The sequence below is a fragment of the Pecten maximus genome, chromosome 4 (genome assembly GCF_902652985.1).
Source record: "Pecten maximus chromosome 4, xPecMax1.1, whole genome shotgun sequence".
NCBI classification, from domain to species: Eukaryota; Metazoa; Mollusca; class Bivalvia; order Pectinida; family Pectinidae; genus Pecten; species Pecten maximus.
The window spans coordinates 42742367-42759183 of record NC_047018.1 but is presented as its reverse complement, the minus strand read 5'-3'; the positions used below and the strand labels follow the sequence as shown (position 1 = coordinate 42759183).

General features: G+C 37.3%; 1 protein-coding gene across 1 annotated transcript; it reads left to right on the top strand.

Annotated features, from left to right (window-relative positions):
- Positions 1 to 6163: 6163 nt before the first annotated feature.
- Positions 6164 to 16797, top strand: LOC117326145 (kelch-like protein 21). Its single transcript, XM_033882778.1, has 2 exons — positions 6164 to 6284; positions 14335 to 16797. Exon 2 carries the CDS (start codon positions 14496 to 14498, stop codon positions 16272 to 16274), a length of 1779 nt encoding a protein of 592 aa, XP_033738669.1. The 5' UTR covers positions 6164 to 6284; positions 14335 to 14495; the 3' UTR covers positions 16275 to 16797.
- Positions 16798 to 16817: the final 20 nt, after the last annotated feature.

Here is a 16817-nt window from a genome sequence, read left to right as displayed (position 1 = left end):
GGTTGTACGTATATTCCACCGGAAAATACTGTTTATTCATCAGAAACTGCCTTTACAGAAATTGAAGAAGAGCTTCTTAATTATGGGAATGGTAAAAACAATGTGATGTTGTTTGGAGATTTTAATGGTAGAACTTCTACAATACCTGATTATATATTACCTGATGAAGGATTATTTGATATTTTAAATGTAATGGAGAGAACCGATGATGTAGATAATTTGTACTCTGCACACGAATTGATTGAACAAAATATTTCCTTACAAAGATATAGTGAAGACAAGGCCAGACCAAATAGATATGGTAATCTCTTAATTGAACTCTGTAAAAGATCGTCTCTTTATATTGCCAATGGTCGAATAGGTAAAGATAAACACGTAGGCCGAGTGACATGTAAGGACATAAGTGTAGTTGATTATCTCCTATTAAGTAGTCAGGCCTTCAGACTAGTCTCTGAATTTGAAATATGTGACTTTAATCCTTTATTTTCAGATGTACATAACCAAATCCATTGTATTCTGAATATGTCGTGCTTAGCCAATGCGATAGTAAATGATACTGATATGTATTACACAGTTAAAAATGTTAAATTTGATTTATCTAAAAAAGACGAATTTGTAGAAGCCTTAAATTTGAATGAAAATGTAAATTTGCGTGCAGTTCAAAATTCTATAGACCAGTTGGTTATCAATGATGAGGTTGATATTGACCAAATCAATGATGTGGTCACCGGTATTTGTCAAGTTCTGACAGGGGCGGCCAACAAAGTATTTCTGTCTCAGACGATAAGACATAAACAAAAAACAAACAGGAGTAAACCCTGGTTTGATAAAGAATGTGGATTGACACGAACTGCTTTTAACAAAAGTAGGAATAAATATAAGACTAACAAGTCAGCCATTAATAAAACTGATATGAATAAAAAAGGTAGCGAGTACAGAAAACAGCTTCGAATAAGCTATAGGAAATTCCAAGAAAAGTGTTGTAAGAAACTTCGTTCTTTGTCAAAAAACAACTCGAAAGAATTTTGGAAAACTATTAACAAATTCTCATCAGTGAAGAATAAGACGGTTGATATACCATTAGATTCACTGTACCAGTATTTCAAGGCTCTGAATGATGATGATGATGATGATGATGATGATTTAAACGATGATGATGATGATGATGATGATGATGATGATTTATTAAATAGCGTAATTACAGAAGATGAAGTTAGAAAAACAATTAAACAACTGAAAAATGGTAAAGCGCCAGGAATAGATAATATATTAAATGAATACTTGAAACACTCATCCCCAGAGTTGATTTCTATATATTGTAAACTTTTTAATATTGTCATGGATACGGGAATTATCCCAGAAAACTGGACAATTGGTATAATCAAACCAATTTACAAAAAAAAGGGGAATCCAAAAGATCCCGATAACTATAGAGCAATTACCCTTATAAGTTCTTTAGGGAAACTATTTACATCTATTATAAATAATCGGTTAAATAATTTTGTTAAACATAATCATGTACTCTCAATTAGCCAAGCTGGATTCCGGAAAAATCATTCAACAATTGACAATATTTTTATTTTACATATGTTGATTACATTATACCTGAATAGTGGTAAGAAACTCTACTGTGCTTTTATTGATCTCAGAAAAGCGTTTGACACAATTTGGAGAGCTGGGCTATGGACGAAATTGCAAAAATGTCATATTAAAGGTAAATGCCTTAAAGTTATAAAAAATATGTATCAAAATATCAAGTCTTGTGTTAAATACAATGGAAAAATATCAGAATATTTCCCTTGTTTAATTGGGGTACGACAAGGGGAAAATCTTTCCCCCATATTATTTTCTATGTTTATAAATGATTTAGAAATGTTTTTTAAATCTATGAAAAGTGATCCGTTACACAAAATCGCAGATGAAATTTCAAATGAATTACATCTTTTTGTTGAAATTTTTGTACTCCTATACGCTGATGATACCATAATCTTTGCAGAAACTCCAGAAGGGCTACAAAAAGCACTGGATATTTTCCAGAGATATTGTGAAATTTGGAAACTGAAAGCAAATGTTGACAAAACAAAAGTCATGATTTTCAGTAAACGCAAATGTAACCAAAACCTTGAATTTCGTCTGAAGGATGCAACACTTGAAATTGTAGATAGTTTTTCATATCTTGGTGTAGTAGTTAATTATAATGGAAATTTTGCAAAAGCAAGGGATAAATTACTTGAACAAGCACAAAAGTCATTGTATGCATTGTATAAAAAAATTCGTAATCATGCTATTCCTATTGATATACAACTCCATATTTTTGACACTGTAATTGAACCAATCTTGTTATACGGATCCGAAGTATGGGGATTTGAAAACTTGCGTGCATTGGAACAAATCCATCTCAAATTTTGCAAAAGAGTGCTAAAAGTGAGATCAAGTACTCCATCATTTATGGTATATGGTGAACTGGGTCGTTTCCCACTAGAACTGAATATTAAACTTAGAATGGCTCGTTTTTGGAACAGTCTTCTTTGTAATGAAAATAAACTTAGTAGTATTCTACTTAAATTAGCAATTAAACTGCATGACGCCGAAACTCTTTCTTTTAAATGGATCAACAAAGTTAAAAACATATATGATGAATCTGGTTTTTCATTTATTTTTGAAAATAGATATAGCATGAATAAATTGTTCTTTAAAAATCAACTGAAACAGAGACTCCAAGATCAATTTATCCAAAAGTGGTTCTCAGAAATAGATAACTCTTCAAGAGGCGATTTTTACTCAATATGTAAATCTCAATTTGGTCTTGAAAAATATTTGACAGCATTGTCAGAAAATAATAGACTATATATAACTAAAATACGTACATGCAATTTTAAATTCCCTATTGAAACGGGTAGATGGCAAAGAATCCCGAAAGAAGAAAGAATATGTAACCTATGTTTAGAAAGTATTGGAGATGAATATCACTATCTGTTTTCTTGTAAAAATGAGCTAGTTAAAAATTTGCAAAATAAATATATTCCAAATTATTTTCGTACAAATCCAAATGAGATGAAAATGAAAGGCCTATTGTCAGTATGTAACAAACGAGCTCTAAACGGATTGTCCATTTTTCTTAAAAAAATATCTCTTTTATTATGAAGCTTTAACAAACCGTATGTGTATAAATGATTGTATTATTTTGCTGTGATATATGTAACTATCGTAAAGTGTTGACTTGGACTATGAAAGATTTATACAACATGTATATTATATGTGTCCTCTCTATCATATTAATAAGTTGTTACTGGTAATTAAGGAAACATATACATCATGTGTATTGCAATATAAGTTTCTGCAGCATTTCACTGCTATTTGTAACTATAAAAGCGTAATAATTTATATATTATATCTGTCCATCCTGTCATGTCAAAGAATTTCGTTATAAATGTACCTCATGTGTATTGCAATATAAGTTTCTGCAGCATTTCACTGCTATTTGTAACTATAAAAGTGTAATAATTTATATATTATATCTGTCCATCCTGTCATGTCAAAGAATTTCATTATAAATGTACCTCATGTAACACATTGTCATGTGTCTGAGTGTAAATAAATAAATCTGAAATCTGAATCTGAAATCTGAAATCTGGTTACAGTCTACATTGTACATTCATTTCTCCCAGAGGCCGTAAATCATTAACTGTGGGTCTGATAAATACCTCCCCGTGAGGTTCTAAATTTCTGTGATTCCTCTGAGGACGGACAATTAAATCAACTTATTTTGTTCGCTAATAAGAAAATATACCAAAAGTAAATCTTGTTTAAACGGGAATTAAAACCCGATCGTCAATACTAGTACTTTTTTGGTAGTCTGTACTGGCAATCTGTGTATCGATGTTTATGCTTTTATTCTGAGTCTGTTTTCGTAAAAAGCTTTCTAGATTAATGTTGATTAATATAGTAGCTTTAATTAACACATTCACCTTTAATATAATATTAACAAAATCTGATTTTAATTATCTTTGTGTCTACTGTCTAGGGTGGTATTTTCCTATCATTGCTTCGTATGACTACATAGTTCAAGTTTCCTCTGACCCTAGCACCAGATTAGGACGTTCTTACAGATAGATGTCTTCGTCAGAAAGCCAGACATCTATCTGACAGAATGTGCATGTATGACGTCAAGGCCAGAGGAAAATCGGGCTATGACTAATGTTATACTATTTCCATATGTAGACGTACTTGACGAACTGTTTTTATAATTCATTGGCGTCGCAATATTGATATGCCAAAGAATGTGCGCATTATACCGATCGAAGATTTGCAGGTGTGTGTTCGGGAGGGGGTTGGGCATAGGAGCTTTCAATGCCAGTTAGAGGTCGGACCCTGGGGTTGATTTTTCATTCTGGGTCCTAGCAACGGGTCAAGCCCCTGTTGGATAGAGCTGCTCGTAATTTCACACTAGCCTACATAATTTAGCCGCCACGGTTCTTGTGGCGCTCCTTCCGTCAGGATTGTAAGAAATTGCCATTTTAAATATATGCTCTGGATTTCATTGATATTTGATAATGACGTAATCCTAATAATGTCTGATTGTCCGAACAGAAAAAACCTGTCGATACGGACACCTTACTATTAATGAATATCAGACAGTATGCGTTAGGCATTGTACAGCGAACCCCGAATTCTACGGTCAACGGAAACCTACACGTGTTGTCTTTACTTTTTATAACGAGATCTTGTAATAATAAGGTAGGATAACAGATGACACGTAGAAGGCTTCTGTATGTGTCTGATATCCAGCTTGTAATTAAAGACTGACGATATATATACGCTTCATGATCTAGTCATTCGAATATTAATTCACACTCGGTTGCCTGTCTGATATTTTCTAACCCTGAATTGCACGGCAGTTCTATGATATAAAAAGCTACCAGATAGAAGTGGCATTTATCACACTTTAAATACCACTTGAATGACCATTAAAATTGTTACGTCAATATAATCAAAGATATCGACCTAACATAAAAAAAAATACAAAACAAATTTATACATTAGTATATAGGTCTCTGTCTATACATACATCGCTGATATCGTACCTTTCTTGGTTAAAACTACATTTTGTATCTTGATCTAGCACCAGTTTCATCAGCATTCCTTAATTAACTAAAGGAAACTAAAACTCCAGAGAAAACCGGTCAGGGGAGATATGAAGGGGAAAATCGAATAAAATCAATGATTTTCTATGGAAAATTTGAGTTCTAACGTTGATAAATCCGGAGCCAGGCGGATTGAATGACTGAACTACACTATCTGTGACATCGTGCAGTAATGAATAACATTTTAAATTATAATATATATAATTAAGTTAGGACATGTTAATACAACAAACATGCGAACTGAAGATATTTTTTTTAATTTACACATACATATCTATGTATGGAGCGCCGTTCTACATATATCTATTCCCGTTTAAAGATATTAATTACTTACAGTACATGTAGTCGTTTAACCAAACGGGAATAAATAGTAAAACCTTGTTGGTCTATAGACTATATATATATGTGTTGGCAAGTTACTAACGTACAAAGGCCTCATTCCTCGTTTTTAAGAAATGTAGTTTGTTTTAACTGATTAATTGTTCGTCAAGATACGTAACGCAGAAACATTAGAATCACATCAAAGATAACAAAAATTAATCTCACACGTAAATTACAATACAGATGTTTTTAAATTCGAGTTCTCGCTATATTAGCCTAATTAGAATAAAAACGTTTGCTAATTTTGATAGGTCTGTTATGTTAAAGAACATTTCAAATCAAATTATGATAATTTTAACTTCTTGTGTTTTAAATTGTATTAACGTTACTCTTTTTTACACGAAAATCTCCATGTGCCAGCAACTGCACGTATTTTCTAACACTGTTAGGCCTATCTATCAGAGACGTATCCATCAGATCTGATCGACTATCTATTTAGACACTCATTCTCTTAAATTTTATCTAGATATACGAATCTACTTTTTTTGTGAACTGCTAAGCTTAATTTCACGTGGTTTTCTAGGAAATCACGCGCTTTTTCTATTTCACTCTCCACTCTGAAAATAGCCATAAAAATTTGACCCCGTACGCGTGACCTCAGACTAGGGGAAATCCTTACACGTCACAATGACGTCAGTAGCTCAGCACAATGTGTGTACATGGTGAGCATGCCTTGTAAAATTCACTCGTATCCGAATCAAGCTAACTGCAAGCTTGTTGGAAATGGAACTAGTGCGCAAGTAGTATATCGACAAGCAGGTAAATATATATGTTGTGTGTGGAAAATGTCTGATTAATCGTCTGTTTTGTTACAAAAATGGCACCAATATGGTGTTTTACTGAGCCTATTTTTTGTGACAGCCTCTTCGCCTTTTGGTCATATGTTGCAACATTGGTCAGTCGATATTTTGGGAACTCTGAGAGAGAATTACTGGTGCAAATTGGTGCATTTGTCTGTGTGTGATAGGGCATTGTTCAATGGCTGTCCAATTCCGTAGAAAAAGGCGTGTCATCAAACGTTGTACATGAGAACACACGTAATACCGAAACTAGCACACATACAGTTTGCTTGCACACATACCTGTAGTATTACTGTATTAGCCTACTAGCGATAACGTCGGTTATATAGTAATTTATATTGTGAAGTCCAATATAGAGTTCATAATATATAGAATAAACTCTCAGATCTCGGAATTTGTGAACAGATGGATATGACTCATAATCATTGAATGATCAAATGGTTGACACTCTAAGCCAGTCACTTGATTTGCGTTCTTATATTTTGTATGTGGCAGGTTTCATAGAAATAGGGTCACTTTCTAGCTTAAGAATATTTTCCCTTTATCCCCAGAATTTCCCTTTAGCTGCTTGCAATCGATAGATACTATACAGAGTGGTAGACTAGATAGATGAAGGTCACTGGTTCGATCCCTGAATGAAGTGAAGAATGAATTATGATTAAATGCACAACATCGTAGCAAAGGTCATATAAGATAGGTTCTATATAGGAGACACAAACACTAAGAGCTGACGAGAGAGAAAAGTGAAAATGGTGAGTCAAGTAGTTTCTTTTATATCGCAGTGATAGAAAATAGGTCTGCGGTCTGGCAGTGGGTTGATACTTGTCACATCTGACGATAATTTGCAGTGAAATGCAGGAGGCCAATTAATTTTCCTGGTCCCTCGGGCATGAAGTGGTATTCAGGGTCATATCAAAGTTCAAAAGGCTTTTTTGTTGACATCATGAAATATGTCTTGTGATAATGCTAGTCATGGGCATTTTTTATTCAACATGCTACAAAACCTATATTGAACAGAATATTTCTGCCACAATACACTGTAATATTCCGCTCTTGGACCATTGTGTAAATGTGCTGACAGTTGCATAAATAGATTGATATACAACTAGTTGTATATGACTTTTCGGGCGTTTAATTGGAGATTTTGAACTATTGCCCAAACTACTTTTTCCTAAAATCTATGTATGCTTTGTGTCATGTGATATTTTGCTGATGTCACCAGGAATCCCTTCGATATGTCATAGTCTTGTCGAACTTTTGACAACTGCTATGTACTGAATCTAGATCTGTCATGGTATTGGAAACTATTACGTTGTCCCCACTATGTATAAATATTCATGATCCATGTAATGACTTGTCAGACAATGATTCAATGATTTTGATATTGACGGCTTTATTGCATCATAGATAAACACAAAAACTGTTGATGACATGAAGTGGAGATTCCTTACAAAACGTTTCATGGAAAAGTTGCACAGATAGCGTTTTCATTTACTAGTCAGAGGTCCTCAGAAATATAATGTTGGCACACTTATAATACTGGTTAGCATTTATCAATAACAAGCACCGGTCTTGACCTCCGAACAGTGACAGTGATTAGTTGACATTTTTTTTGGTGGGAAGCAGATAGCACCACACCACATACATACTGTACGTGCATATAGTCAATTGCATTGTTTATGAGGTACAGAACTTCCCAGTACTCGTCGGAGAACACTTGTAGTGTCATACAGACCCAGTACTGGTCAGAATACTCCGACAGTGTCATACAGACCCAGTACTGGTCAGAATACTCAGACAGTGTCATACAGACCCAGCACTGGTCAGAATACTCGCACAGTGTCATACAGACACAGTACTGGTCAGAATACTTAAACAGATTTATACAGACCCAGTACTGGTCAGAATAATCTGGCAGTGTCATACAGACCCAGCACTGGTCAGAATACTCGGACAGTGTCATACAGACCCAGCACTGGTCAGAATACTCTTGACAGTGTCATACAGACCCAGTACTGGTCAGAATATTCTGACAGTGTCATACAGACCCAGTACTGGTCAGAATACTCCGACAGTGTCATACAGACCCAGTACTGGTCAGAATACTCTGACAGTGTCATACAGATCCAGTACTGGTCAGAACACTCGCAGTGTCATACAGACTCAGTACTGGTCAGAATACTCGGACAGTGTCATACAGACCCAGTACTGGTCAGAATGTTCCAACACTTATAATGACCCAGTACTGGTCAGCTGAACACTCGCAGTGTCATACAGACCCAGTACTGGTCAGAATACTCTGACAGTGTCATACAGACCCAGTACTGGTCAGCTGAACACTCGCAGTGTCATACAGACCCAGTACTGGTCAGAATGTTCCAACACTTACAATGACCTAGTACTGGTCAGCTGAACACTCGCAGTGTCATACAGACCCAGTACTGGTCAGAATGTTCCAACACTTACAATGACCCAGTACTGGTCAGCTGAACACTCGCAGTGTCATACAGACCCAGTACTGGTCAGAATGTTCCAACACTTACAATGACCCAGTACTGGTCAGCTGAACACTGGCAGTGTCATACAGACCCAGTACTGGTCAGAATGTTCCAACACTTACAATGACCCAGTACTGGTCAGCTGAACACTCGCAGTGTCATACAGACCCAGTACTGGTCATAATGTTCCAACACTTACAATGACCCAGTACTGGTCAGAACATTTGAACTGTGTTAAATACAGAATCAGTACTGATTGTCAGAAGTGCACTCACAGTGTTATGCAGACCCAGTGCTGGTCAGAATACTCGGACAGTGTCATACAGACCCAGTACTGGTCAGAATGTTCCAACACTTATAATGACCCAGTACTGGTCAGCTGAACACTCGCAGTGTCATACAGACCCAGTACTGGTCAGAATACTCTGACAGTGTCATACAGACCCAGCACTGGTCAGAATGTTCCAACACTTACAATGACCCAGCACTGGTCAGAATACTCGCACAATGTCATACAGACCCAGTACTGGTCAGAATACTTAAACAGATTTATACAGACCCAGTACTGGTCAGAATAATCTGGCAGTGTCATACAGACCCAGCACTGGTCAGAATACTCGGACAGTGTCATACAGACCCAGCACTGGTCAGAATACTCTTGACAGTGTCATACAGACCCAGTACTGGTCAGAATATTCTGACAGTGTCATACAGACCCAGTACTGGTCAGAATACTCCGACAGTGTCATACAGACCCAGTACTAGTCAGAATACTCCGACAGTGTCATACAGACCCAGTACTGGTCAGAATACTTGCAGTGTCATACAGTCCCAGTACTGGTCAGAATACTCTGACAGTGTCATACAGACCCAGTACTGGTCAGAATACTTGCAGTGTCATACAGACCCAGTACTGGTCAGAATACTCTGACAGTGTCATACAGATCCAGTACTGGTCAGAACACTCGCAGTGTCATACAGACTCAGTACTGGTCAGAATACTCGGACAGTGTCATACAGACCCAGTACTGGTCAGAATGTTCCAACACTTATAATGACCCAGCACTGGTCAGCTGAACACTCGCAGTGTCATACAGACCCAGTACTGGTCAGAATACTCTGACAGTGTCATACAGACCCAGTACTGGTCAGCTGAACACTGGCAGTGTCATACAGACCCAGTACTGGTCAGAATGTTCCAACACTTACAATGACCTAGTACTGGTCAGCTGAACACTGGCAGTGTCATACAGACCCAGTACTGGTCAGAATGTTCCAACACTTACAATGACCCAGTACTGGTCAGCTGGACACTCGCAGTGTCATACAGACCCAGTACTGGTCATAATGTTCCAACACTTACAATGACCCAGTACTGGTCAGAATACTCGGACAGTGTCATACAGACCCAGTACTGGTCAGAATGTTCCAACACTTATAATGACCCAGTACTGGTCAGAATACTCTGACAGTGTCATACAGACCCAGTACTGGTCAGAATACTCTGACAGTGTCATACAGACCCAGTACTGGTCAGAATACTCTGACAGTGTCATACAGACCCAGTACTGGTCAGAATACTCTGACAGTGTCATACAGACCCAGTACTGGTCAGAATAATCGGACAGTGTCATACAGACCCAGTACTGGTCAGAATACTCCCACAGTGTCATACAGACCCAGTACTGGTCAGAATACTCTGACAGTGTCATACAGACCCAGTACTGGTCAGAATACTCTGACAGTGTCATACAGACCCAGTACTGGTCAGAATACTCTGACAGTGTCATACAGACCCAGTACTGGTCAGAATACTCTGACAGTGTCATACAGACCCAGTACTGGTCATAATGTTCCAACACTTACAATGACCCAGTACTGGTCAGAACATTTGAACTGTGTTAAATACAGAATCAGTACTAATGTCAGAAATGCACTCACAGTGTTATGCAGACCCAGTACTGGTCAGAATACTCGGACAGTGTCATACAGACCCAGTGCTGGTCAGAATACTCGGACAGTGTCATACAGGCCCAGTACTGGTCAGAATACTCTGACAGTGTCATACAGACCAGTACTGGTCAGAAGTTACTCGGATGATGTTAAACTGACCCAGTACTGGTGAGAACATTATAACAGTGTCATACAGACTTCAGTACTAATGTCAGAAATGCACTCACAGTGTTATGCAGACCCAGTACTGGTCAGAATACTCGGACAGTGTCATACAGACCCAGTGCTGGTCAGAATACTCGGACAGTGTCATACAGGCCCAGTACTGGTCAGAATACTCTGACAGTGTCATACAGACCCAGTACTGGTCATAAGTTACTCGGATGATGTTAAACTGACCCAGTACTGGTGAGAACATTATAACAGTGTCATACAGACCCTTCCAGGCCATATGGATTTTGAAAGTTGAAGATTGTTATTGCTATTTCTTGAATAGATGGGAAGGGATATTTCTATTTCTTCAGATATATAGGTTCCCTTGGTCCCTAGTTGTGTCCATATAATTTTGAGTCTCATTGAGAAATCAAGATGGCCAACAGGTGGCCATCTTGGATTTTGATTAATACTCTGATAGAGCCATACAGATTTTCTATCTTGGGTTGTAATATACAGCTCTGATCAGGAAAACAAAATGTTTGATAGTTGGCCATCTTAAATTGATTGATGTTGTTATTTCTCTGAGAGTTCTTGAATGATTTTTCGAAGGTTCCACATGCTTTCAAACGATTAAGACTAGGGGAAAACAAGAAAGATAAAAGTAGCTAGTGAAAGCATCAGTGTCATCTTACATAGACCTAATTAAGATAATTCAATGGTGGGCACCAAAATCAAGCTGTACCATCAAGAGACTTGATAATTAAATAGTTAAAGCATTGATTAATATAAATCATATTTTGAAGGGCCCCGGATATCAAGGTAATAGACTATCATTGTCAAATTAACCTTAGTACCATTTCTTGTTTTGTGATTTTGAAAGGGGAGCTGTGGCCGAGTGGATAAGGTGTCCTGACACTGACCCTCCACCTCGGGCTAACGAATTCTGAACCCCCGTGGGTACTCCGGCTGTCCTCCACCTCCAAAACCAGGCACATCCTTAAATGGCCCTGGCTGTTAATAGGACGTTAAACAAAAATAAACCAAATGAACCCAAAAAGTATAACCCTGACCTATATTTTGACCTTTGGCCAACACCAAAGAAAAAGTTTATACTTACTCTATCTCCTACTCTACTTGTCACTGGAACCTCATACTTAGAGTTTCCTGTCACTGGAACTTCATACTTGGAGTTTGGATACACCTTATTTATTACAATTCATCATATGAGTTTTTGGAGTGATTAGTTTCACAACTGGTGGTGGGGGACCCAACTGTCTTTTTGATATACCTGGTATGTCAGAAAGTTCTTAGATCTTTCTTAGACTTCATATGTAGGTTTTCCATGTCACATATGTAGGTTTTCCATGTTACATATGTAGGTTTTCCATGTTATCAAATGAGGAAGAGGAAAAAGATGGAAAAAATATAGAAAAGATTGAAGACTTTTTCATAGGACCTATAATGATAATTCATCGGTGGACGCCAATCTTTGATCTCTTCATTCATAAAAGAGTAAAAATAAAAAACAAAACAAAAAAACAAGTATCTTACAAGGCTTTGCCTTGTTATAATTCAAGCTATGGTTTGTCACACATACCTGTGACAGGAAACACTTGTAATTTTTAGTGTGCCCTTAAAAAGTTAATAGTGTAAGTGCTACACATGTATACAAACAAATACATATTAGGTAGGTATTAGAACTGTAAAGCTTTTAATCTGCAGGTCTGAGCTGTGTGTATATATATTTTATTATAGATTTATTTTACCTGATCTTCTACGCTTTTAAAAAGTTGAAACACTTATTAAAGTCACTGTGCCAAAACACATACTTACACAATTTAATTGATTTTGTTTTAAATGGTATTGCCCTGGTTTAAAGCAAAATACCGTCTGAGAAATATATCTTCTACTGCTGATTTTTACTGATATGAGTGTTTGGCTGTCAAAACTGACGCCATCTAGATAAATCGGATTCTAAGTAAAAACTGGTGAATTGAGACTCGGCTTAAGTAGATTTATATTATAGAAGCCTGGTGAGTTTGATTTTCTGCAGTAAATATTTTTGGTCTGTAATGACTTGTGTATCATCTATATGTTTGAAAGGATGTATTACCTTGGTTCTGGTTTACTGAATGTTATATATTAATGTAAATGAGGTTTAAAGATTAATTTAAATAAATTTACATTTACTGAGCAATGTTTTGAGGTTTAGAATTTTATATAGGAAGACTATTGCAATATTCAGATGAATATTTATATGTAGAAAAATATTATTCAGTGTTTGATGTTATGTAATTATGATTGAAATTTTGAGACATTGCTGTATTCAGATAAATATTATAATGTGATATTACTGAAGGCAGACTTGTTCCTGTATTCAAATAAATGTTATAGTGATATTACTGAAGGCAGACTTGTTCCTGTATTCAAATAAATGTTATATAGTGATATTACTGATTATAAGCTTGTTCCGATATAGCTGAAGGCAAGCTTGTTCCTGTGTTCAGATAAATGTAAGATGTGATATTACTGAAGACAAGCTTGTTCCTGTATTCAAATAAATGTTATATAGTGATATTACTGAAGGCAGCCTTGTTCCTGTATTCAGATAAATGTTATTTAGTGATATTACTGATCGCAAGCTTGTTCCTGTATTCAAATAAATGTTATATAGTGATATTACTGAAGGCAAGCTTGTTCCTGTGTTCAGATAAATGTAAAATGTGATATTACTGAAGGCAGCTTGTTACTGTATTCAGATAAATGTTATTTAGTGATATTACTGATCGCAAGCTTGTTCCTGTATTCAAATAAATGTTATATAGTGATATTACTGATCGCAAACTTGTTTCGATATTACTGAAGGCAAGGTTGTTCCTGTGTTCAGATAAATGTAAAATGTGATATTACTGAAGGCAAGCTTGTTCCTATATTCAGATAAATGTTTTATAGTGATATAACTGAAGGCAGACTTGTTCCTGTATTCAGATAAATGCTATATAGTGATATTACTGATCGCAAGCTTGTTCCGATATTACTGAAGGCAGACTTGTTCCTGTATTCAGATAAATTTTATTGGTGGTGATGATAATTTAACAGATTTATTGATTTATGATTCTGCCTTGACAGCTTGATATTTAATTACCTATAGAATATGTAGGGGTTGACACTGATACTGGGTAATATCCTGACAGACCAGATTTTTGTTCCTATATATATATCGACACTTGCTGCTCCAACTGTATAATAACATCAAAGCTAATATGGAAGACTGTATGGCTGACTGAATACAAGGATTAATTCTCTGATAGATCTATACATATTTTTTATCTTTGGCCGTTAATATACAGCCCTGCGTTTAGGACAGGATTATAGATTATATTGCTCGTTTTTTCTTTGCAGATTGAGTTAGCCCAGCAGGTTACTGAGAAGGGGTTGCATTGGTCGCCAGCTTGACACTGTAATTAGTGGTCTGGCAAAACCTGTGGCCAAGATTATGCAGATTCCATTAATAGTGAGAGACAGGCAGATTTGTGACAATTTCTCTCAGGAGCTTGGCGACTATGGATGTGTCAGAGCTACAAAGTGGCACATTGACATGGATGTCCAACTCTACCGATCAAAACACTCTGGTTCTACAAGACCCAGACTATGGTTTGGACATCCTCCGTCGCATAAATACACTGCGCAGTGAACGTGTGTTCACTGATGCGTCCATCTGTGTTGGACAAGAGGAGTTTCCCTGCCATAGAAATGTACTGGCTGCCAGTAGCCCCTACTTCAAGGCCATGTTCACCAGTGACCTTCGCGAGGGTCTTGAGACTGTAGTGTCCATTAATGAAGTTTCCCCTTGGATCCTTAAGAGAATCCTTGATTATGTGTACACGGGACGTGTGGAAATTACAACCGATAATGCCCAAGAGCTACTGGCTGCTGGCAGTCTTTTCAACTACCCTGCTATCATTGAAGCGTGCTGTGAGTTCCTGAAATGTCAACTTTTCGAATCGAATTGCCTGGGTATTGAGAATTTTGCAATGCTACATTCTTGTAAAAGGCTTCAAGAAGATTCTCACAAGTTTGCATTGGAAAACTTCAGTGCAGTTGTGGAGTTTGAGGAATTTCTGGAATTAAGTGTAGAGAGACTGAAAGTGTATGTATCTAGTGACTGGATAGATGTTAGGACAGAGGAAACCGTATACGAGGCAATAATGCGATGGCTTCATTATGACCTTGATGACAGGAAGTACTTGATGTTTCAGATACTGGAATTTGTGCGTCTACCTATTGTCGATATGAGCCGACTGAAACTGATAGAACAGGACCCTCTGATTCAAAGTTGTGAGAAATGTATGTTACTGGTGAAGGAGGCACAAGAGCAGCATGAGTCTATTCACGACCAACATGGCCGACGACGACGCAGCATGCAGAACAGCCAGGTTCATCCTCGACCGTCCACCGTTGCTAAGGAGAAGATGGTAGTAGTCAGTGGGTGGAATAGCTACGTAACACGTAAGGTGGAGATGTATGACCCTCAGAAAGACAGGTGGTCTGACTTACCTGATTTCCCAAAAGCTGTGTCATGGTTTAGTGTATGTGCAGTGTCAAACTGCATTGTTGTGACTGGCGGTATCCTTGATGCCAGAATCATAAAAAACTGCTGGAAGTTTGACAGTGTCAAACGGACTTGGACGGAGATAGAACCCATGACGAAGCCTCGTGCCCGACACGCTTCCGAGGCACTTGACGATCGTCTGTACGTTTTTGGTGGCGTGACCTATGATGCCTTTAACTCACAGGTTGACCTTGACCATATAGAGTGTTACGATTCCATCCTCAATACTTGGAGTGTTGTGGGACGCTCCTCATTTCCACGAAAACAGTCACAGGTGGTGTTGTTTGGGGACATATTGGTGGAGGTTGGTGGTTTACAAGGTGGAGGTCAAGAGGGCGGGGCAAAGGTCGACACCATGGACAGCTACAAGTGCTCAGAGAATGGTGAACTTCGCTCACCTGGAGAACAGTTTATCCTGCCAGAACCAATTCAATTTGCCAAAATTCTTGTCATAAATGGAATATTCTATATTATATGGGAGGACTTGAAGAAAATGATAGCACTAGATCCTAGCAGACGCACATTCCAGAGTCTTGCAGACACTCACTATGCTCACAAGCACAGTGGGGCCACAGTCCTTGGTGATAAGATTTATATCACAGGGGGCATCGTCGACTCGCGCCCCAGCAGCATAGTTGAGTGTTACGACACCACAACCGATACGTGGACTGTGGGCAAGTCAATGACAGAGACTCGTGCATTCCATGGTTGTGTGACAATTCAATTATAGAAGTTCTCTCTGAACAGCACACAAGTGTTATGTATTTATAATGTATAGCTATATTGAAGTATTACAACTAAAGTTGACCGTCTTGCTAGATGCTAGATTTTATTGCCAAAACACACTACTGACAGTTTAGCCATTGTGGATTGTATGGGACGATTTAGTTTTATCAAACATTCTGTGAAATAGATGAAGTATGGCTTTGATGAATGGTATTGTATTGGCTATTGTAAAAAAAATATATGATGTAAAGTTATACTGAGCACAGGCATTTGCTTCTGGTAATTAGTATTTATAGAAAAAATATTAGCCCCTATAACGATCATAGATCTGTCATTATGGAAAACAAAATCAATGGATCTGTTGTAAAGAAAAGTTTTTTAAGGAAAACACTGAAAAAAGGGTCTAATCTTTTTTGACTTTGGATATTAAATGAGATTTCGACATCAGATTATGTGTTACTGATTCATATGTCAGTGTATATTATAAGACTCTATCATATGTGGTTATGTAGGATAGGGATATTCCACCCGAGGGGTCACAAAATGT